At 41.7% G+C, this 22,277-nt stretch overlaps 2 protein-coding genes across 3 annotated transcripts; one reads left to right on the forward strand and one right to left on the reverse strand.

Annotated features, from left to right (window-relative positions):
- The first annotated feature begins 8,388 nt into the window (after nucleotides 1–8,388).
- plp1b (proteolipid protein 1b) lies at nucleotides 8,389–13,523 on the forward strand. 2 transcript variants are annotated; one of them, XM_010781753.1, is made up of 7 exons: nucleotides 8,389–8,497; nucleotides 10,694–10,880; nucleotides 10,961–11,117; nucleotides 11,272–11,449; nucleotides 11,700–11,773; nucleotides 11,871–11,936; nucleotides 12,659–13,523. In XM_010781753.1, the coding sequence occupies exons 1-7, from the start codon at nucleotides 8,494–8,496 to the stop codon at nucleotides 12,728–12,730; spliced, it is 738 nt and encodes a 245-aa protein (XP_010780055.1). In that variant the 5' UTR covers nucleotides 8,389–8,493; the 3' UTR covers nucleotides 12,731–13,523. The 2 variants fall into 2 exon arrangements, with proteins under 2 accessions (XP_010780055.1, XP_010780047.1); XM_010781745.1 differs by lacking the exon at nucleotides 8,389–8,497 and adding an exon at nucleotides 10,117–10,333.
- LOC104954759 (zinc finger protein 185) lies at nucleotides 13,263–17,947 on the reverse strand. The gene is made up of 7 exons (XM_010781950.1): nucleotides 17,916–17,947; nucleotides 16,017–16,067; nucleotides 15,745–15,834; nucleotides 15,540–15,642; nucleotides 14,260–15,449; nucleotides 13,966–14,065; nucleotides 13,263–13,881 (listed from the first exon to the last, which is right to left on the reverse strand). The coding sequence occupies exons 1-7, from the start codon at nucleotides 17,945–17,947 to the stop codon at nucleotides 13,777–13,779; spliced, it is 1,671 nt and encodes a 556-aa protein (XP_010780252.1). The 3' UTR covers nucleotides 13,263–13,776.
- Between the last annotated feature and the right edge of the window lie 4,330 nt (nucleotides 17,948–22,277).

Consider the following 22,277-nt stretch of genomic DNA (forward strand, 5'->3'; position numbering starts at 1 on the left):
GGTTTGCCTTCACATCATGGCGGCAACCGGTGGTATTTGTTTATAAAAGTGTGACTCGGCGTGTGAAGGACCCCCGAACTGGATGGGGTGTCTAAACGGCGAACCACATTTGGGTCTCTAGTTTCCAAAGGTACCCACCAGGGACGGAGACTAACCTACTACAGTGAGGTCTCACACACACAGGACACAAAACACACACACACACACTCTCTCTCTCTTCTCTCTCTCTCTCTCACACCCCACAACACACACACAGCACACACAACACACACACACACACACACAACACACACACACACACACCACACACCACACGCACCACACACACACACACACACACACACACACACACCACACACACCGAGGTTTAGACGGGTCGTGTGGTACTGTTGGGTTGACGTCGTGACTCAGGGTATCTACGTAACTCCTCATATAGACTGGTAAAACTGTGGACAAGTTTTTGATTACCGAGGATATTTTCTTAATGGACTGGGCACTCGCGTAGCCCCTTGGGGTTACCTTTTTTATTATACAAAAAAAAACCCAAAACGACACATTTTTGACCTCTACCCTCGTCAAAGAGATTTCACATGAAGAGAGACAAGACTTCTTTCCTAGCCTTGGTTAAATTGTACCCTTAGTAACCCTCGATCGACCGTGAAAAACAGAGGAAGTACGGAGTCTCGCGTAAAACAAATTAAGATAAAAGAATTAGAAAAAAAGGAGGTTGATCCTCTCCAAAAGGATGCAAAAGTTACTTTTTACTACAGACTCCTACATGCCCCAAACCCTTAATACCGTGCAAATTTTGTAAAAAGCCCCCGTCTTAAAGTCGTGACAGGTGAGACAAAACTCTAGTTTTCGTGAGATCGTGAGTTTCAGAGATCTGAATTTCTCGGACGTGGCTCAAAGGGGTAGTAGGTTTGGGGTAGTTAAGACTCATTATATAACCAGGGGAACTTTTGGCAATGACTTGCTAAAACCTATAACATTGAAACTATTGGTAATAGGGACGGAAGAGTTACAACTCTGGTATAAGACCTAAAAGAGCCTAAGAACTTTAGGGCGGTTTATACACACTGCAGTTAACGCCCGGTTAATTCGAACTACGCTCGACTCCTGGCAAGTCTCAGATTTTCACGTACCGTTGTAACTGGCAGTTAATTGCGTGCCATATATCGTGTGTCAAGCTCCGTTCTCGGTGTGTTCTCGGACTACTATAATGTTTATAGTGGTGTCACAGGATCTCAGATATGTACCGCCTTCGCTCTATAATGCCAATACAACATAGACAATCTTCAAATCCTTAATCCACGCAGGTTATACCCGCTATTACTGCACAGTATTCATGCGTTAACAACTAGAAACCACACTGAGATTTTTCATGTTAGAGCCGCCTTTACGTTCGTATTTAGCGCTAATGAAAGGGGTGACGACCCTGATGGTAACAATGTTTATTTTACGGGTGAAGTCATCTATGGCGAGTCATTTCTAATCAGTGTACCTCGCTCCTCGCTCTCTCTCACTCCCTCTCTCGCTCGCTCTCCTACACGATCACTGAATAGGGCTTTGTTGTAACAACCCCCTAAGCGTAGAAGCTCATCGCGCTTATACTCACGCACTCTGGGGTTATAGATTTCTAATAGCCTCGTATTCGCGCGCTCAATCGGTCAGGTCGGATAGCCGTAAGACCGTCCGCAGAGGTCTCTACCTCTGTCTTTGCGGGGTGCATTTGAGGTGTCCCGGCTCTCTGGGTGGAGCGGACGCCCTCCTTTGCCACGGCGGTCGAGCGCGAGAGTCGGACTGACCCCTCTTATGGATGTATTATTTCATGAAACTACGAGAAGAGAACAAAAAAATCGGCGTACGCTGATAAAGTGCGTAAGAAACAGTGTAGCGGGTTGTATACACTATTTGTTTTTTTGAAAGGTACCGCGGTTACTATACAATGATTTGTTGATGTGACTCAGTGTGCTATAGCAGAAAAAGTTCTTTGTAGTACCTGGGACAAGTCTTGGTTGTTATCTTACTCAAGGATGGAATGACTACGCTCACCCATTGGTTTAGGTAATAGGTATATTCGGCTTAACTCGCTCACTTTCGATGATTATTTACTCTGTCACTAAGTCAAAAATAGGTGTATGTACTCAATATGTGTGTTGATCGCTGTAGTTATATCTCAGGTATCTAAGAAAGTATCATGGTGCCTGGTGCACTGCTGCTTGAAGTATAGACTAAGAATAATGGGGTCGAGAGATGAATGGGGCTAAAATTAGATGTAAATTAGTAGTAGAAAGTGTTGGGACAAGAAACTGAATGCTAGTAGTAATACAAATCGCACCATCTGTAACTTGATAGCTCTTTGACTTGTAACAGTATCTCACTCCAGATGTGTATAATGTGATATCACGTTGCGAGTAATTTGCAATAATTGCACGAATTATGTTCATAAGTGCTAAGTCACGCTTTTCAGTGTACTTGTTATTGTGAATACAGGCACAAGCGCATACATTAAGCGGGAGGGAAGTCGAACGCGGGTGTGAACGGCTTTCCAGTTACTCTCGACGCAAAGGGGAACATGTAAATCATGCTGTAACGTGCAGTTGCGGTAGAGAGGAGAGACTTGAGACTTTGAGTATAAGGTTACTCTGTAAGCTTCCTTAAAGGGGCGCTAGTATGCTTTAATAACTATAAATCATGCACTTGCCATAGCGGGATCGTGTGAACGTGTTAAAATTTCGCACTCGTGTCTCCAACGCGCATCAATATGCAATTATTGACCGACAATACGCTGGTTCTGATACATTTGTGGTTCGGTTAGAGTTGCTAAACATCAGCACACATTGTTCTGTTAGCTCTAGGAGTGAATTGGTGTAATAATTCAGATCTGCTGACTGGTGAGATAAACTTCCAACCTCTGTGTTGTGGTTGTTACACAAGGGAGAAGGTTTCGTGTCTGTTCTCCGGAGTGTGTTTGATGTATCTATATCTTATAAGTTTTTTCACTAATCGTACTATAGTAGATCGACATCCTCGTCAAACAACTTACCATACTGTCCGTACAACCGGCGTTCTCTACTAGCTTTCACACTAAACCTGTCTGTGGCCAATAGAAAAGAGTCTAATATCCTATAAGTTCACAATGGTATACTAAATTTTTCGATTAGTAAAAATAGTTTCGTATTCTATTAGGTATAATTCTCTGTGTAAAATTCCATAGATGTACGTCTAGTAAAGAGGCTCTGTCTCGCGTACTATCATACATGTAAAGAGTCTATACCAAGGTCGTGAAACTACGTACCTTTAGGTATCGGACCTCTCTAGGCTCTCAGATATTCTGTAGACGGTGTCATATATAGTGTATTATCGTTCACCGTTAAATTTTCTAAAATCTCGTCAATTTGACTAACCTTAGAACGGTGTTTCGCCGACGTCGTGAATAGGTCGAGTGTGATCCAGATTATGCAAATCTCAAAGTGGAGATACATTAACCAGACTGTCAGCAATATAGAGATTCTAGAAAACGTAAACCACGCGTCCTCGGTATGCCCTCATTCACGAGTAAGTATAAATACAAGGAAACAACTACGGGGAGAAGGGGATAAAATTTCGGTATTAGACATCGTAAAAAAATGTCACTTCTTGAATATATATATATATAGATATTTTTTTTTGTTTGGGCCTGACGACACACTATTAGGATCAAAAAAATTATAAAACGTTTCGGGTTGTAACCATTATACATTATAAGTTCTCCTTTGGATTATTCCAAGGAGGTAGTGACTTAGAAACCATTAGACCCGACACAGAGACTAAGACTAATATTAACTAGAAATATATATATATTATTATTAATACGGTTTTCAGTCTCAACCGGTAACGTACCCTCTTTAATTTACAAATGCGTAACGGGACTTAGTTACTAAAGTCTCTCTCTGTTTAGATATAGAGATATATATACAAGTATAAATATCTGAAGGTTTCAATATTTTTTTAATTTTTTTAATATATTTGTAAATTTTAAAATTCATTTCTTTTCTTGTTCTCTTGTCTTTCCTGTCTCCAATTTTTATCTTGTGTTTTGAACTCCGCTAATCGCTCGAATCGTAGAGTTGACTACTCGAGGAAGACTATCACTGGAGGTATAATGTTAATTTGAAACAAGTGTACCCCCCTCACCGGGTCATCTATTACCATCCTGTGGGCCCTATCATTTTTCACTAATTATGACATTCTGTTGTCAGGTTGTTTACCGCTCTATGGTTGCCACAAGAGATTATTGTGGTCGGTACTTAGACTCTCTCACAATGTCACGCGCTTTTTCATGTGCAGGGTGGGTGGCAGGCCTGACAATAAATGTTATAGCCTGTTCATCTAGAAAGTTAACTGAACAGGCCGCCCCCCTGTTCACTTCAAACCGCTCACTGCAAAAAAGCGGGACTAAATAACTGTAATAACTATTTAGTTCAAAGTTTTCCGTCTTGAGTAAGTGCTTACATGCACAGGCGGTAACAAGCAAATATTTACAATCAAAGCCAAGACGAAGACAGCTAAGGATTCCTTTACGTAGAGCGGAAAGCATGTCAAGCCGCCCCGCCCCGCCCTTCACATCGTTCACCGTCCAACCCTTCGTTTTGAGCCAAGGCTCATCCTTGTTTATCTGTTAACAGGCCGGCCCTAACTATTCTTCAACACTCTGTCCTCCCGCTCCGGCTCGGGCGCCTGGCGTCGAGAGAGTAGAGCCGGAAACACTTTTTCCCATTGACTTACATGGGGAAAGAGTGGTCTGTAAATCGTTGGATAATTTTTTTTAAACTAAATAAACTACCCAGTATGAACACTTGTATAGCCCTTATTAAAAACATTCGTTCCTCAAGTTGTGATAATGTGCAAATAACGTTATTCTGAGAGTTATTTCCCTCTGCATTATGAACGCGCATCTAACCCACGGGACCGCGCCGCCCGGCACGTTCATGTTACGTGTCCCAACCAATCAGAGCACACTGTGCTCACAGGGAGGGTGGAGCTATTGGAGCTACAACGAGCCGTTAAAGGCAGAGAGTGAAATTCAGTGAATACACGTAGTTTACAGAGATGCTGTTTGAGAAACCAATGTGAGTTGCGTTTATCCTTACCCATGGATGCACAATAAGAACGGACCCATATCGTCTTACTGCCATCCCACGGAGCTGTAATAATGGATATATTGCACATGTTTGCTGTAATTCATTATCATACTACATGGCCTGTATGATTAAATATTGTACCGTAAACGTTGTATTAAATAAAGTTAATATTACCGACGTTAGATTAACGTCCCTGTAGCTTCTTATTGCACTAAGAAGCATATTGCACTGTATATATATATATATATATATATATACAGTGCAATCATTCTCTCATGCTAAATTAAGCTCTGTTGCTTGGATATCACTAGATCCTGTTACAGCGTAATATAAGTACATAACGATTGATGTCTACATTAGCATAATTACTAGCTAGCCGCTAACTGCCGCCTCGTTAATATCAAATCCATCATAATAACAAATCATTACCATGCTGTCATGGACGTGTGGTGCTGTTACGTGTACGTAAATTAACGTGCTTGATGTGTGAACGAGCACTTTGGTTAAAGTTCGGCATGCGCTATGACCGCACATACGGGTACTTCTCAGGCATGCCGGGTAATCTGTGAAGTTTCGCTCTCTCAAAAGTTGGGCCATTTTATCATCATGCGCCATTGACTAACTCTCATAGGAATGAATGAGGCCCCGCCTCCCACGCTGTATCCAGTTCTTATTATAAATCCATGGGTGGAACGTTTTTTTACCGCCATTACATGATATTCAAATTAGGCAATGACGTCATTTAGGGACTTCTGGCGACTTTTCGGACAGCCAATAGCTATTTTCCTTACTATGGAGTTGGCAACTTTGGGTATGAGCAGTATGAGGCATGGCTACAATGGGTGAACTGTTCGGTATTTTAAGCAAAAAACTTCACAGACATGTTTTGTATAGGTATGGCCCTACAATATATTTTTCCAATATAGCATAATAGGTCCACTTTAAGGCAATCAGAATTAATGGACAATCCAAACCTCAATGAGTTAACTTACCCAACACTTACAATCCAATGTTTATCTACCTCTATCAACCCCACAGTCCTCCTATTCCATCTTTCCTTAATGCTCTACTCGTGCCTCTATCTGTTGTTGCTCTGCTCCTCCAGCCGTTTTAAAGTCAATCTTTAAAAATGTTGGAACATTGCGCCTGGTTGCAGTTTCCCCAGGCTTCAAACACGCAGCCAGCAGAGTCTGAGATTATCATGAAAGACAATCAAACACGTAAGCAAATAAACACCCAGTTGGAGATGCGCTCAGTCCTCCATTTGATTCATCATGCAGTAAAACAAATAATTTAGGCACTCACCACGGGAGGTCACCGCCACTGAAATCACTTCTGACTGAGCCTGACGTGTTTTGTCCTCCAAGTGCTTGTTTGTTTGTTTGATGCCTGTTTGTTCGCTTTGTCACAAGATAACGCACATTACCATAACGGGGAAGGTGGTGCATATATTTTTAACAGGCCCCCCTCCCCCTGTACAAACACATACATATTACCACCTCCAGTGTGTAAATATTAGCGAATTAATCAGAGCTCACAATTATAAAAAGGTGTGCCATATCATATATACATACTGCATGCATGCACACTGGATATATATATATATAATATATAACATTCGCTGCTGTCCAGGGTGCTGAATATCAAACAATTTCCTACATTATTATGCAAACATACGTTGATATATTCATCCCTTATAGCATTTGCAACTTAAATTAAAGCTCTGAGAGTAATGCGGTGGTTCAAAATCATTTCATGCATTAACTGTCAGCCAATCATATTAAGGGTTACCCAATAATTCATCATCTGAGCTGCGCACATCCCTGACCACCATCTGCATCAGCTTTGTGGAATATAGTTTATTCATAAATGCATGAATACTCTCGTCATTCCACCCAAACCAGCAAGCCTTTAAAACGTGTTTTTCTACCAAATCCCGTCCTTTGATTGTCAACATTAGGGTTTATTCACATCTCGAAAGCAAAGCTGACAACCGTTCTACTCAGCTCAGAGGTAAATTAATGCTCCTCATCTCTTTTTCTCTCTCTTTCCCTGGCATGGTTTTCACTGACATTTCAAAGGCAACACTCCTCTCTCCTCTCCCTCACTTTCTGATTTCATTCATCCTTACATGCTAATTACTTGATGTGTTATTGCTCTGGGTTTTCAAAAGACACAAGACCACAGACTGTAAACTCACACCAAGCATTTTACTAATCCTTGGGGATATTACTTTGTGAACACATCATCTTAAAAGGAGTGAATGTATGTTCAACAACCGATTAGTCTCTCAAATGTGCTGATTTGTGAGGGTACCAGAGGATTTTCTGTGGATTATCTGGCCTAATTGGTAGAATGGGAGTGTGTCTGTAGCTCCCTTAGCAATTGATGGCACCTCAGAAAGTGTGGTATCTTACACATATTAATATATTTTAAATGGAACATAACGGAATGAAAAAAGTAATTAAGTGTATTTTTATAACATTCAGTTATGTCCATTTTGAAAATGGTTTGGAGGGGCTTCTCCAAAAAAAAGAAAAAAAGATAGCATGGTGTTTTCTCCCGCTCCACACTGGCTCCTTTGTACCGAACCCAGCTTTGACATCAACTGGGTCAAACATTAGGGAGGGAGTGCAGCAGCTGGACCCGACCCTCAATGTCACCCTTGTTAGTCGACCTCATCCATGTCAGTCACTGGCACTCCGATTGATTTCCCTTCTTTTGTCTGTGCATATTATCTCTGTGTGTTTCTGACCAGGGCCCTCAGACATGTTTCTTGTTTCCTGCTGACATCATGCATGTGTGTGCAGACAGGCAACACATGCATGCAGGCATTAAAAGGGTATTATGTATGAAATAATTAAACTTTGATGTGGAAAACATGTAAAAAGGCTGTCTGGATAGACAAATGTTATTTCATTTGCATTGTGCACATTAAGTTAGAGAAATTAAATGAAAAGTTAAATAAATCATTTGAAACTATTGACACTGATTTAATCTTTTTGGCTATTATACTGTTTAAAGTGAGCATGCAAAAACTCCCATTCTAATCTATTTACCCATATTTTTGTCAAATACATTAAATATTCTCAAATGCCTAGAAATAAAAAAATCATATTGAAACAAATAACTAATTCTCTATCCCCAGTTCTGAACCCATGGCACCATAAATAATGACTGGCAGCTGAAATGGGACTTTGTGACTTTAAGATGTGTCTCGGGGAGATGTGGTCTATCTATTGTTGATGAGACAAAAGCGTGAGTCAGATTCATATAGGAGTGGCGGGGAATAACTTCTCATATCCTCATATCACAGTCACAAAGCCACCCAGCAAAACTTCAATAACCCCCACACTTCTCTCTGGACATGGGTGAGTGCGCCGTATCTTTAATAACTCTTATCATCTATTATTAATGTGATTTCAAAATGTGGATTTCAATAACTGACTAATGTTGCCTTTAATATATCCTTTCTCTCCTTAGACATCATGTTGCCCTTGTGCACTGGGGGCATAAAGTGCTGCAAATTAATTCAGAGTTTTCATTCATCAAAAGCATTTTTATATCTACAGATGGATTATAGATGTATTGATTATACACCCTGTGCCATTATTCCTAATATATGATGTACTTTAACAAACAATGATGGTTTCAGAAGGAGCACAAGGGCTCAGCCAGGATGAATTGCTTCTTAATAAAGAAAGGACTCCCCGTTTCCTTGTCTAACCTTTTTACAACAAGTATCAGTGTCTGACAGAGACGGGCATTGACTCTCATCATGCCAAGGCCGTATCGGGTCACTCATGTCAAAGAGGTCGAATACTCCCACGAGTGTCACGGGTATAAATTAGCAAATGTCCAAGAGAGATATGGACCCAAACAACCTTTGCCAATCGTCTTTTTCCTGACTTTCACACATATTTAACAGCTTTTGAGTCATGATTGATAATTTGACTGTGACTTAAGTTGACTTAAGTTTTTCATTGCCATATCTACACTGTGCAATGTGCACATGAAAATAAAGCCTTGAATCTTGAATCTACTGTAAAAGCTTTAATGTATTTCAAATCGAGGCTATGGTGGCCTGATTACTTTATCACTGTAAGCACTGTTGCAGCAGGGCACAGCTGAAGCGTGGGTGTCTGCAGGCGCTATTATTTTTGGGACTCTAGCTATCTTCCTGCTGTTACTATTTATACTTTTGAAGCAGTTTGTTGAACTTCCAGCCTGCGTTTCCTCAGACTTAAATCCAATATGTTGTGAAATTGGCATCAGGTAAGCTGGCTGAACCCCTAACCCTAACCTTTGTCAGGATAAAGCTTACATGTGTGTTATATAGTTGTTTTTGACCCAACAATTTCCCCTAAATCCAAGTCAATTTTGAAGGTGTCATAAATCACCAGAATGTTTAATCGCATTGTGATGATTTAGCCATCTAAGCATTTCTAAATATGTATCGAAACAACTCTAGTTTTGAGTGGGTTTTTTGTTGTTGTTGTGATGATATTCAAATTGCCCCTCACATTCATTATGCCTCCACCCACCCTTTGAACACTTGAACCCACACCCCACCGGCATTGACACTCAGTGGCATGGTACCAGTCGCAGACAGCTGTGGGGGCAGGGTGGCCTGAGTAGAGAATTACCACTGGTGATGAGATTGTCCTGGTGACCCCCTGCCACCATATACTACGGTACGTGTGTGTGTGTGTGTGTGTGTGTGTGCGTGCGTGCGTGCATGCGTGAGTGCGTGCGTGCGTGCGTGCGTGTGTGTGTGTGTGTGTGTGTGTGTGTGTGTGTGTGTGTGTGTGTGTATTGTGGCACTATGGCCTTTGTTTGTTTGACATCGCTGCCCTTTGTTCCTCCCTGAACATGGCAAAGACAATGGATATTTTATCTGGAGTCACAAAGAGACGCTTTTTCTTCGGACCACCATCTCTCTCTCGCCTCGTGACGCCTGTAATCGCCAAAAGAGAAAGAGGGCAGGACCAGAGTGAGAATAGGGCAGAGCTGTGAGGTGTTGGTACCAGCAGAGGAGCTTTTCGCATACAGATGAAGTCAGCGCAGAGACCTGTTTTACTGTAGCAGCAGCTTGCAGACAGCACTGTTCATCAGTGGTTGGCATTGGGTTCTCGCTTGTTGTGGAGTACAGGATCAGAAGCAGCAAATGTTTCCGGTCAGGCAGCCTTGGCTTTGCAAAGCCTTAGGTGCTTTCCTCTTCCCATTTCTGTCAATGCATTTATTAACACTGGGGATGTTTGCTACCTGCTTCAACAGCACAGCTTACACTGGAGGAAGTGCATGAGATTACTGTGAAGTCAGTGCTGGCTGATTTTGTTTGGACGCTTTTATTGGGAACGCTGCTTGAACTCAAATTTTTTTATTTTTCTGTTGCTTTCATGCCTGTTGGCGGAGGAGTGGTGTGTGCTCATGGATTTGCAGACCAAGCAAGGCCTTTTCGTAGCTCCCCCACCGGGTGAAAGAGTTCCCCGTCGTGTCGTAGATGTGTTGTGTGATTATTTGTGCGGTGTGTGCCGCCTGTGTGCTGATGTATTATGCCCCCTCAGGTTGCTATGATTGCTGTATCCGGTGCTTTTGGGCAGTGCCCTACCCATCCCTGGTGGCCACCCTGCTGTTATATGCCGGCATGGCGTTATTTTGTGGCTGTGGGCATGAAGCGCTGTCCAACACCGAAGTCCTTGTCGAGACTTACTTCGCCCGCAACACTCAAGACTTTACGATCATGGCCTCCTTGTGAGTGACACTTTAATGCAACTTTTGACCTCTCATGAGTTGTTTAATATGTCTAACCTGACTTTCCTTCCTGTGTCTAGCATCAAATACTTCCAATACGTGATCTATGGCCTGGCATCATTTTTCTTCCTCTATGGCATCCTGCTGCTGGCCGAGGGATTCTACACCACGAGCGCTGTCAAGCAGACCTTCGGTGAATTCAGGAGCACCCACTGTGGCCGCTGCATCAGTTTAACGGTGAGCAGTGGGAGGGCAAACATGACGTCAGTTCACTGTTTAATGCTGAATGCTGGTTGGTTTAAGCTCTTTAAGCTCACTGAAGTGTTTTCTTTAAATCATCTGATTCACCTCGATTTTGAAATAATCTGTGACCTGCTTTTTATTTCGACAGTTCATCATAGTGACATACATCTTGGCTTTCATCTGGCTGGCAGTGTTTGCCTTCACTGCTATACCGGTCTTCTTCTTGTTCAACATGGAGCAGACCTGCCACAACATCAACCTCCTGGCTGAAACCACCCCCAGCATTAATCAGCACGGCTGGATTTGCATTGACGCCAGGCAGTATGGTGCGTTGTCCTTATAAATGCTGACCCTCTACCTGATGAGAATGCTAATGTATCCTATAAAAGCAATGAATAAATCATTTGGAGTGGATGCAAAGCTGCTTCTCTAATTAGTTATGAAATAATGCAGATAGCTGCATCTTTATCTTAATTCCTTCACACTGAGGCTGTATGCAAGCGGGAACCTTAGTGCGTCATTACTCATCATGATTCAGAAACGGTAAGAGATACTTACGTCATGTCTCCGTTTAAGGTCTGCTTCCTTGGAATGCAATGCCAGGCAAGGCTTGTGGGATGACCTTGGCATCTATTTGTAAAACCAGCGAAGTGAGTAGCTGAATATGAAATTCCCTTTCACTCAGTTCTCAGTGGTCTATTGGATACTCAATATATAAACTAACTAACCTGTGTTTATGTCTTACAGTATCACGTCACCTATGACTTGTACATAGCAACATTTGCTGGTGCAGGTGTCACTCTCTTAGCCCTGGTGAGCAATTGCTTTCATAATTGTCTTTCTTTCTTTCTTTGTTGATTTGTATTGTCCTGTGTTGTTGTTCCTTGGGGACAAATAAAGGTCATGAATATGAACTTGATTTAAGGTGCCCTTATAAATATTACCTTTGTACTCGTAAATGAAGGGTCACTCACTCAAATACCAGAAATACATAATGAGCTTTATATAGCCATGAAGAAGGCTTTGGATTAGTTTGGTCAGGTTTTGAGATGTTTGAGGATGACTGACGCCCCAAAACAATGGTATTTTTTTTTTATTCTGTGATACTCAAACCATTGAAAAATGACTTTCAGGAGAAAAACCTCTTTTAAGGCCTCACTATTATCTCTCTCGTTGGAAATCCTTTCTGCCAAAGAAAATTGTTCCAATAGTACCAAAACTGTTCAAAGCAAAGTATGTGGATTATCCTGAGAAACAAACACACATCAAAGTTTATTTTCAGTGATTACAAAAATCCACCTGTGTGTAGTAGGCTGGCAGCTAAAATCCCAGAAATTGATTTCTCAAATCTTGGAAAACTCATTAACAAAACAAAACTTCCTGCTTGGCTGTACCATTTGAGGGAGGTAGGATTTATTTGGTGTGGATTTGGGTGAATTAACACTTTAAAAAGATGATTTCAAACTTTTGTAGTGCGAGATGTATCCTTGCCCATGCTGTTTTTTCATCTTATGTTTCAATATTTTCCTTTGCAGTTTGTGTATCTGGCGGCCACCACCTACAACTACGCAGTTTTGCGGTTCCTGGGCAGGAAAGGGGTCCGCTAAGGTCAAGACCTCCCTCCCAGTGAACCCCCTCCTCTAGCCTTGAGATGGACAGTCGACACCAGACTTCCTCCTGGGAAACAGCACCTTCCAAACCTGCTATAATATGTCTTTATACAAATGTTTCTCATCACTGAACAACAGACAGAGAGATGAAGATAATTCTCACCCGCAGCGAGCTCCGGCCTCCTCCTCACATCCTCCTCTAAGATGATTCTCTCAGCTTTGTTGTTCATTTTTTATTTCGCAGGTTGCATTTCAGTTTATTTTATGAAGCTTTATTGGTGCTGATGCTGTTGTCAGATTGTGATGTATGACGTTTCATGAATAATTAAGAGCAATGACTGCTCGCCTTGCAAATCATAACTGCATGCACTCGGCTCAGTGTTTACTGATGCATATTTTGGATCTGAATATGATTTTGCTGCTGCCTCATTATCACCATCTTGTGTAGCAACCTCATGTGAACTAAAGCAAGGGAACCAGAGATCTATGTTTGGGTTAGGTGTATCGTCCCATCTCCCTTTGTGCTTTCAGTTAGAATACATGTACTTTGCATTCACTCAATGCATTTCTGCTTAGTTTAAATGCCACTGCTTAGGAGGGGAACAAGGAGGTGTATTCTTATGGATGTTTTGGGGTTTCTGCTTGAAAACGCTGTTTTTATGTTACTGGGGTTTTGATGCTTCAATAACGTGCCTCCAGGTGACTTGTGTTTAATGTGTAGCCCTGCTACTTAGTGAGAAGGTTGTGTTGTGTGTTTTTAATTAAGGCTGAATAAACCATTTACAATTGGGACAGTTAAATGTGATTTTATTCAATCATTATACAGTTTGTCGCAATACAAATATGTTATGTTGATTGTATTTTAGGCCAGCATCTTTGGTTATTTCTACTAAAAGTAAAATGCTGCCAAAAATCATTACAGAACTCTTACATTCAATAAACTATGTCTTAAATAAACTTTCAGAAGGTAAATTGGTTCAAAAACAATACAGGATATCAATCACTTTGAGTCTTCTCCAGCGACACCTTGTCCAAGTTAGGCTTCAGATCACGAGAGTTTTATGAAAGCAGCCACCACAATGGATCACTTGGCCTTGCAAGAAAACGGCGGTCAGCAAATCTCCCAGGGCCATAGCACACACGCCACACTGCAAAAACATACTCAATATTAGCATTATGCAATGAGGAAATATAATATGATACATATATGTTGCCGAACTAACATAACAAACCTTTAGACAGTCGGGGTGGAAGGTCATCTCAGGTTCATTGAGGAAGAACTTCACATTTCCATCAATGCATTTGTCACAGTACGAACAGACATTGATATTCCTGCAGTAAGGACAAAAGTTAAAATAAGATTATTACCAATGTTAACCTTTGTGTATAAACTTACGGTCTATAATAGAGGTTTTAATAAGTTATTACATTAACGCTGTGGAATTTTGAAATATGTCAAAGATTTTAAAAAAGCATCAGCAAAAATGAATTTAACAGTGGCTCTTGAGCTTTCAGAGCTAACTCACTTGTTGGCCTTATAGGAGTTTTGGTTCTGGTCGGCAGGTTTAGGATCATCTTGAGGCTCGGGTGCAGCTTCAGTTTTGGGGTGCTCCACGTCCAATGCCTTTGACTGTTCAACGGGACTGTCAGAAGACTTATCCTGAACGTCTTCTAAAGCTGGTACAGGTTCAAGAAGAGCATCCTCGATGTTCAACTCCGTCACAAGATCTGCTGCTTTCTCAGGTGTCGGTTCAACTATTTGCTCGACAACAGTGTTATCAACAGTCTGGACTTCAGCTACCTGTTCGGCTTTGGTCTCCAAAACAGTCTCTGCTGAGGGTGCAGACTTGACCTCGCACTCTACAGACTTGACTGCAGTTTCAGCTTTCGTAGGAGATTCAGAAACAGTATCTGCCACTACGTCAGGAACTTGTTCAACTCTGACTTGGAGAGGAGCCTCTGTTTCTGCGGCTAATGTCACACCAGGTGTCTCAGGAGATGACTCCACAGCAACCTCAGCTACAGCCTCAACAATATCTTGGACAGCAGCCACTTCTCCTGGTGTTGCATTAACAACGTCACTCGTGTCAGATGGTGACACTTCAGTTACAGTTTCAACAACTTCTACTGCAGCCGGTTCCTGGGAACCTTTGTCACAACTTCCCTCTGTAGCCATTTCAGCAGCAGGTTGAGCGGACACTAAGTCAGGGACTGTTTCAACACGGACTTGGATAGGAGACTCTTCTCCTGCTGCATCTGTAACAGCAGGCCCATCTGTTGGTGACTTCACAGCAGCCTCAGCTAACGCTTCATTTTCCACAACCTCAGCCACAGCTTCAACAACTTCTGCTGCCTGTTCTGGAAGACCTTCCTCACAACTTTCCTCTGCAGTTTGAGCAGTTGATTTTGCTCCTCCCTCCTCCAAATGTGTCACATTTGCCGACTCTGTTTTGATTGAAGGTTGCTCTTCAGGTTTCAGTTCGACCACAGGGGCCTCAGGGACTTTAGTGATGCCTTTGCTCTCCTCTGTTCTTGCCGCAGCAGAGGTTTCTGCAGCAGGATCTTCCGAAGGAGCAACTGTAGCCACCCTGGGCTCATCGAGTTCTATTTTTGGCTGCTCAACTGTTGCATCAGCTTGATCTTCCTTGATTTCTGCAGTTGCATTGGCAAATGATTGCTCAGCTGTCTTCACATCAGACACTGCCTCTGGAATTTCCTGTGTTGAAAAAACTGTTAGGGCTTCATCATTTTGGATACGTTCTGCAAAATGAAGCTCCGCAACAACATCAATTGGTTCTACATTTGCCTTGTTCTCTGCAGCATTTTCTTGCTTGTTTTCTGCATTTGTGTTGGCAACTGATGTTTCTACTTGTGCCTCAACATTCAGTTCTTCAGTGGGTGCTTGGGTCCTGTAATAAAGGGTCTTCATTATTTTTCAGAAAATTCATGAAAAAAAATCCTTAAAATCAGAAGCAGTTACAATCAGTAGAGAGATGCTCTAAAATACTGACTTTGCATCGTCTGTGGGCCCCACTGTTGACCCCTCAGGCTGAGCATCTTTTGGGGGAATAACTTCACCATTTGCATGATTTGCTGAATCGCTAAAAACATAAAGCAGAATATTAATAATGATCATGTAATATATACACATTATTTAAAGTTTACATTTTTAGAATAATTGAGAATAATAATGCATTAATGCTAGAAACAAGTGGACTGTGGATGCTTCTCATAGTTTGCATAAATTATTTTTTCATTAAAATGCAGCCCATATACTACATACCCTTCAGATGGAGCCGTTTGGAGGGTAGTGCTCGGTGGAGAGTCTACTGCTCTAAAGGGGGAGAATATGAAACAAACTTTGAAAACGACCTTAGTTTTTACAACCTTAAAGCAGACAATACCAAAATAGCTAAATATATCTTGTTAATAATTATTCACAAACAATATACACAAATCAGGTTTAAACTACTTAAGCTGAAAATTGCCATTAAAACCAAATGCTCCATATCGAGATGGTTTAAATTCTGTGCACGTAAAGGTGTTATGCACAACATAACAACAGGTCACTTCTTTCTTACTGTATAATGTTAACAGATAAAACCTCATCAGTAAAGGATGTATGAGTTATGGCAGTTCCCAAATATGACTCTTCATTCTTCTTTTATAGCCTTAGTGACAGGTTTAGCTTTATAACCTATAAAAACTTGCATAAAAAGTCTGACCTGCATTAGACGATTAGCACAACAAATCACAGAGAAAGGACACAAGCATGCAAAAAGAAATATGAAAAAAATGACCAGCTACATTGATTTATGAAGCAAAGCTGCCAAATAGAGCTTTAAATGACAACAGAAATCTTATTAACGATGTAAATATCACCAAACACCTTGAACAGTGTGGGGGTGGACCTGTTTTCTTGCACAAGTTAGAGGCATGAGTCAATTGGTTCCAGTGTTTGTCTCTCGTATATTGACATTGCTGGTAATAGATGGCAGCCGAAATTGGATTGGGTCAACCATGCTTGCAGTAGCAAAACATCTTGATGACCACTACATTAATATGATAGATGTTAAGGCCATGGTCTAGCCGTAAACACTAAAATAAGAGTGTGAACATTTGCAATGATTTAGTGACTGAAACTAATCATTCAAACGAATTGCCATTGTGTCATAGCAATACATATGTATCTTAATCTGTCATGGAAAAACACATAGGCCTACATTGTGTAGCATCATCTATAAAAGTACAGTCTATGGTAAGGTGCAGTGGCGGTTCTACGGGGTGGCACGGGGTGGCAGCTGCCACCTCAGAAAAATGCCTTGCCACCCCAGCTGCCACCCCATTTGGCAGCTTTGTTTTGAAAGAAAAGTTGTGGCTCATCGGACATTTATGAGAGAAAATCTCTAATGTCCAAGTGCAAGTGAATGCAGCACAAGACGCGAGCCTTGTAACCCCTCCCCCCCCCTGGCGCGAGCTTCACTTGCACTTGGACATTAGAGATTTTCTCTCATAAATGTCCGATGAGNAAACCATCCGTCATACTGTCCACACAGTGTAGCATGTAGTGATGTAAGATGCAGGAAACCCATTTAAATTAAAAATATTCAGCACTGTGATCAATTCTGAGCTTCTCTGAGATATAAGATAAGTATACTTTACTTTGTGTGTGTGTTAGATGAATTTTAAAACATGCTCCTCCTCAAATCTTCTTCAGCGTGTGCAAACATTACAGATGCTCACGTCTCCTTTACAAAGTGTGTTTGTGCCCTGAGTTTCCCATCTCCTTAAATCAATATTCAACGCCAATTTGAATTAAACATGCCCAGTTCAACATTTATACCAAGTGATCTTTAAGTAGAACATTTTATAGCTGTGTGCAGCCGTATCCTTTGTGGGCTCTCAAACTACCAGACGTGTATTTTTTTTAAAATTTTCTGCTATCAGTACTCATCAATTATTTATGCGTAGCTTAAATCCCTCCCTGTACCTCCGTGGATAACAGAGTTACTACAATAGCTGCGAGCTGACATCCATTAAGGTGACAGTTGTTCTGCTCCTCTCTGCTCAGCCTGGAGAAAAAGTTTGAGACTCTGCAGGAGGGGAAGTAAAACAGAATGCTTCTCATCATGGAGCCATGTTGGGAAAAATCGTTCAGAAAGTCCATCAAAGTAAATGTTACCTAATAAGCACGACTGCAACTTTGTCAATCATCTGCTATGAGTTTGAGTTTAGGATGTTGTGTGTAAGAATGTGTGTGTATAATATATCTCAGTTTAAAATGTTAAAGGGGCCCATTTAGGGTTTTGGGGTTTTTCCGTTAACTATATTGTGTTATATATGTTTTGGTGGATGTCAATGGTCTCCATTTCACTGCTTTTATTACTCTGCAACATCACTATGTAACATTGGCGCTTCTATTGGCTAGCACTCCAACACATTGTACACGATAGGCTAAAGGGGCGGGACATCTCTAAGTTGTTGACCAATCACAACACACGGGGCGGGGGATGACTGCAGCTTTACCACTTTTCTGACTGTACTGTTTATAAAAGATTACAAGATATATATGCAAATATCTGACATTTGAATTTTATATCTGTGTTAAGCGTGTGTGTATACATTTCTGTCACATAAATCATACATTATTTCAAACTCGTGGGCTGGTTAATAAAAAACAAACGCTGCTTATAGTCTTAGCGTGTGAGCCATTGAGCGTACGTTTCTCCTCCCTGAGGCCGTATTTGTGTAATATTCTTGTTTTTTCTGGTGCATTTTATGCACATAAAAATACAAGGTAATTGTGTATTGACAGTCCCCGGGGATCTCCTTGCTGCTGACAGTACCGCGTCAGATATCTGTAAAGCACCCGGAAAAAAACACTGACGGTTGGAAAATAGCATCTCAAGGCAATATTCAGTCTTATGTGATATGAGTACTACAAAACACTAATGACACATACACATTACTAATGTTTAAAATACAGAAATGGAGGAACATTTACTGAGCAGGACTTCATGGAGTCAGCAAATGGGCAATGTGGACCAAGACACATCTTTTAGGAACTGCTAGGAAAATATCATATGGGGCTTAGGTTCCCTCTGAGTATAGTCTCAGTTTATTGATCTTTATCAAACCTTCAGGAAGTTGGGCGGGCACATTTTTGTAGTGACCAAATGATTGGACTACCATGTCAGTCTGTGACGTCATTGGGCGCAAAAATATGATTTCCCACTGACCTACATTGTAAAAGAGACATCTGTAAATCTGCATATATATCTTTTTTCGAGGTCTATCCATATCCATCCATATCGTATCCATGTATGTTTATATCCATATGAACATTAGAATAGCACTTATTAAAATCACTAGGGTTTAAAAGAGTAAAATCCACTAAATCCAGAGTTCCTTTCACTCATTCAACTGAATGGCAGATTGGAGGCGGGGCTTTAGGACAATTCAAGCCACACCTTCATGGGCCAAAGACCCCGGATGATTTGGGTACTTTTTGTAACTGTGGGTAAGATTACAGTACAGCTTGTGATGAAGACGTAGGCCCCTAAGATCTCAAATGTGTATGTTTGCTCCATCACTGTATCCAGTTCTCTTTATACATCCATGATCTCAATGCACCCTGAATGTATCTTCAGTGAACCTTCACACCATTACTTAGCTGTCATCCTTTCATCGGATGACATACTATAACCCGGTCCAACCTGGGTCATAGCGTCAACCCCCTGCTTTCTTAAAAGCATGAACGGAGAAAATCGTATTTCCCTGAGATGCGAGGTTCCCAGCTGTCAGCGTAATGCAGGTGCAGACGGTATAACGCTCACACTTAGCGCAGAATTGCAGGCAAATACATATTTAATTGTCAAAGTCACAATATGTAAGTGCAATCTCGCTGTGACACGCACATAAACACACACTCTGAACCATCAATCTGCTTTATGACGCACATATGCAGCTGTCACATATAAGTAACGCACCTTGACAGCACACACACACACACACACACACACACACACACACACACACACACACACACACACACACACACACACACACACACACACACACACACACACACACACACACACACACACACACCACTCGGTCACTTACGTGGAAGCGGCGCTGTGCCACTTGCTCCACAATGGTATTACAGCGGCTCTCAGCCTGTTATGATCTCATTCCAAAAGCATTCAGTGCTGCCGCAAAGCAATTCCAAACACATTTCCAAAACACATTTTCCAGCGCCACAAAGTGTTACATCCATCACCGTGGGAATAAGGCGTAATGACCGACAGACACTGTAATAGTTGATTCTCCTGCCAAGAAAGTGTGTGTGTGTGTGTCCATGTCTTTATGTGCGGCAGCGTGTGTGTGTGTGTTTGCACTCGTCACATCAGAGAAAGAGGGATCCTTGAAGATGCATTGTGCTAACATCATGATCTCTCCATATATATTTAATGAAATGGTGAAGTAATCAATTATACATCTGTACCTTTTTCCCTCTTCCTCCCCTTCCCCGAACAACCTTTTATTCTTCTCTTTTTCATGTTTCCGCTCCACGTCTATCTTCAAAGATCTCCTCTTATATAAGCGTCTTTGCTATCACACTCCTTGTATGGTTACAATTACAGTTAAAGCTTGAGAAGAAAAAGTAGGGCCCTAAGATCTCAAATTTGTATGTTTGCTCCGAGAAGAGAAGTTTGAGATCAGTGGAGACGTCGATGATGCCGGTTAAGGCAGAGCTGCTTTGTAAAAAAAAAAACGATAGAAAGAAAGGAAAGGGTGGCACGCGGAAAGATCAAACAGCCGAGCTGATCAAAGAACCTGAAGAGGCGGAAATATATATCGAGACGAAAAAAAAAGAACGTTTGTAAAGTGAGCAAGTGTGTGTATGCGGGAGAAAACGGTGTGTGAATAATAGCAGTGGCAGCAGACAGGAAGATGAGAGCTGGAGTGATGTGGGCTGCCAGTCAAAGTGCATGCTGGGTAATAGTGGACAGCTCAACAATGCTGTTAACCTCCCTGTTACCTGCTTTCAGCCTCTTCAAGTGAGAGCGCTCATGTGTGAATGACGCATATAAATGTTTGTGTGGGGATGAGTAACGTAGGTGTGACTGCACGGAAATCTGCTTTAGTGTGTCCACCTGGTTTTGTATAGATGCAAACAATCTATACCGTGTGTGTGGACAGGGAGCTTCAAAGCCATAACACACACACACACACACACACACACACACACACACACACACACACACACAACAAAAGAGGAGATTTGCAATTAGTGCAGTGTGCAGTGCAAAGCAATCTTTCCTTCAATTTGCAGAAGTCTTGCAGTGATATATGTTCTTTGTCTTGTCAACTTGTTATTAAGTTATCCAGGCATCTCGAGTGCCATACATACGCCCTTGAGTCTGGACCCAGCACATATCAGTTAGAGTTTGCTGCGTTTTGTACACACACATTCTTATCAGGCTACGGAGACCGCAGATGCTTTCTTGAAGGGGGGGGGGGTTGGCGTAGGCACGGTGATGAACACGGGGGAGATGGTGTGCGTCTCTGCTTCGGTGATTTTGGTGGGCGTCGTTGAAGGGCGGGGGTAAATGACATGCTGCCAGGGGGGGAGGTGGTTGACGTAGGTACGGTGATGAAGACGAGGGAGATGGTGCGCGTCTCTGCTTCTGTGATTTTGATGGGCGTCGTTGAGGGGCGGGGGTAAAGGACATGCTGCCAACCCTGTGTATCGCCTTCATTTGGTCATTGAACTCCAGGAAGGAATTGTTGCCAACCCTCTGTATCTCCTTCATGTGTGTTCAGCGATCTCCAGGAGGGTGGGCTAGGGTGAAAGGGTGAACGGAGAGTAGAGAGAGCTGTGGGGTGAAGGAAGAGTATCCTCAAAGGTGATGGGGGGGTGCAGGGCGGTGGAGACTCCTCCATTTGTCTCCCATAATCAAGACATTCCTCAGGCGGGTGCAGTGATACATTTTCTTTCTCTTGTTTTGTTTCCTCTTGTTGCTTGTTCTTGACAGAGGGAACAGATTGATGACGCAGTATGTACTATACTGTCTATGTTATGGCTTTGAGTGCATTCGTCTTGTTTTGATAATGTGCTGTAGGAATGCTTTACTGAAATTGTTGGCTGAGGTCCAAAGAGGCAAACCTACAGAGGAGGTTCTGCTGGATTCCTAAAAAATTATATGTTTATAGGTTCAAATGCAAATGTTCACACGAGAACACGAAAAGTTTCGACATGCTCACATGCTCCTAAAAAAAGCTGTGAGTATGTTTGTGTGTGTGCTTGATTGTGTTTAAGAGCTGAATAATATGTGCAATATCCTTTTGAATATTCATTTGATTCAGGGCATGTTTATGGAACATTACCCAAAGGATAAAATTATTTTGTCATTTTGTCATGCAGATCCTTTTGACTCCAGGTTCTGTTGAGTTTCTTAAATTACATTAAAAAAAACATCTGAAACAGCTCCTTACAGACACAGTAATTAATTTAGTTATTGGCAAATTAATTAACAGC

Source organism: Notothenia coriiceps, unplaced genomic scaffold, assembly GCF_000735185.1.
Source record: "Notothenia coriiceps isolate Sejong01 unplaced genomic scaffold, NC01 NC01_scaffold00000493, whole genome shotgun sequence".
In the NCBI taxonomy this organism is placed as follows: Eukaryota; Metazoa; Chordata; class Actinopteri; order Perciformes; family Nototheniidae; genus Notothenia; species Notothenia coriiceps.

Bases quoted from the DNA above. Each gene is read 5' to 3' on its own strand.
- plp1b (XM_010781745.1), top strand. From the start codon at position 10,294: ATGTTTCCGGTCAGGCAGCCTTGGCTTTGCAAAGCCTTAG. The intron at 10,334-10,693 runs GTGCTTTCCTCT...ATGCCCCCTCAG, and splicing joins TTGGCTTTGCAAAGCCTTAG to GTTGCTATGATTGCTGTATC. The intron at 10,881-10,960 runs GTGAGTGACACT...TCCTGTGTCTAG, and splicing joins TTTACGATCATGGCCTCCTT to CATCAAATACTTCCAATACG.
- LOC104954759 (XM_010781950.1), bottom strand. From the start codon at position 17,947: ATGATTGACAAAGTTGCAGTCGTGCTTATTAG. The intron at 16,068-17,915 runs GTAACATTTACT...CTCCCCCTTTAG, and splicing joins GTTGCAGTCGTGCTTATTAG to AGCAGTAGACTCTCCACCGA. The intron at 13,882-13,965 runs GTTTGTTATGTT...ATGTTTTTGCAG, and splicing joins TCCACCCCGACTGTCTAAAG to TGTGGCGTGTGTGCTATGGC.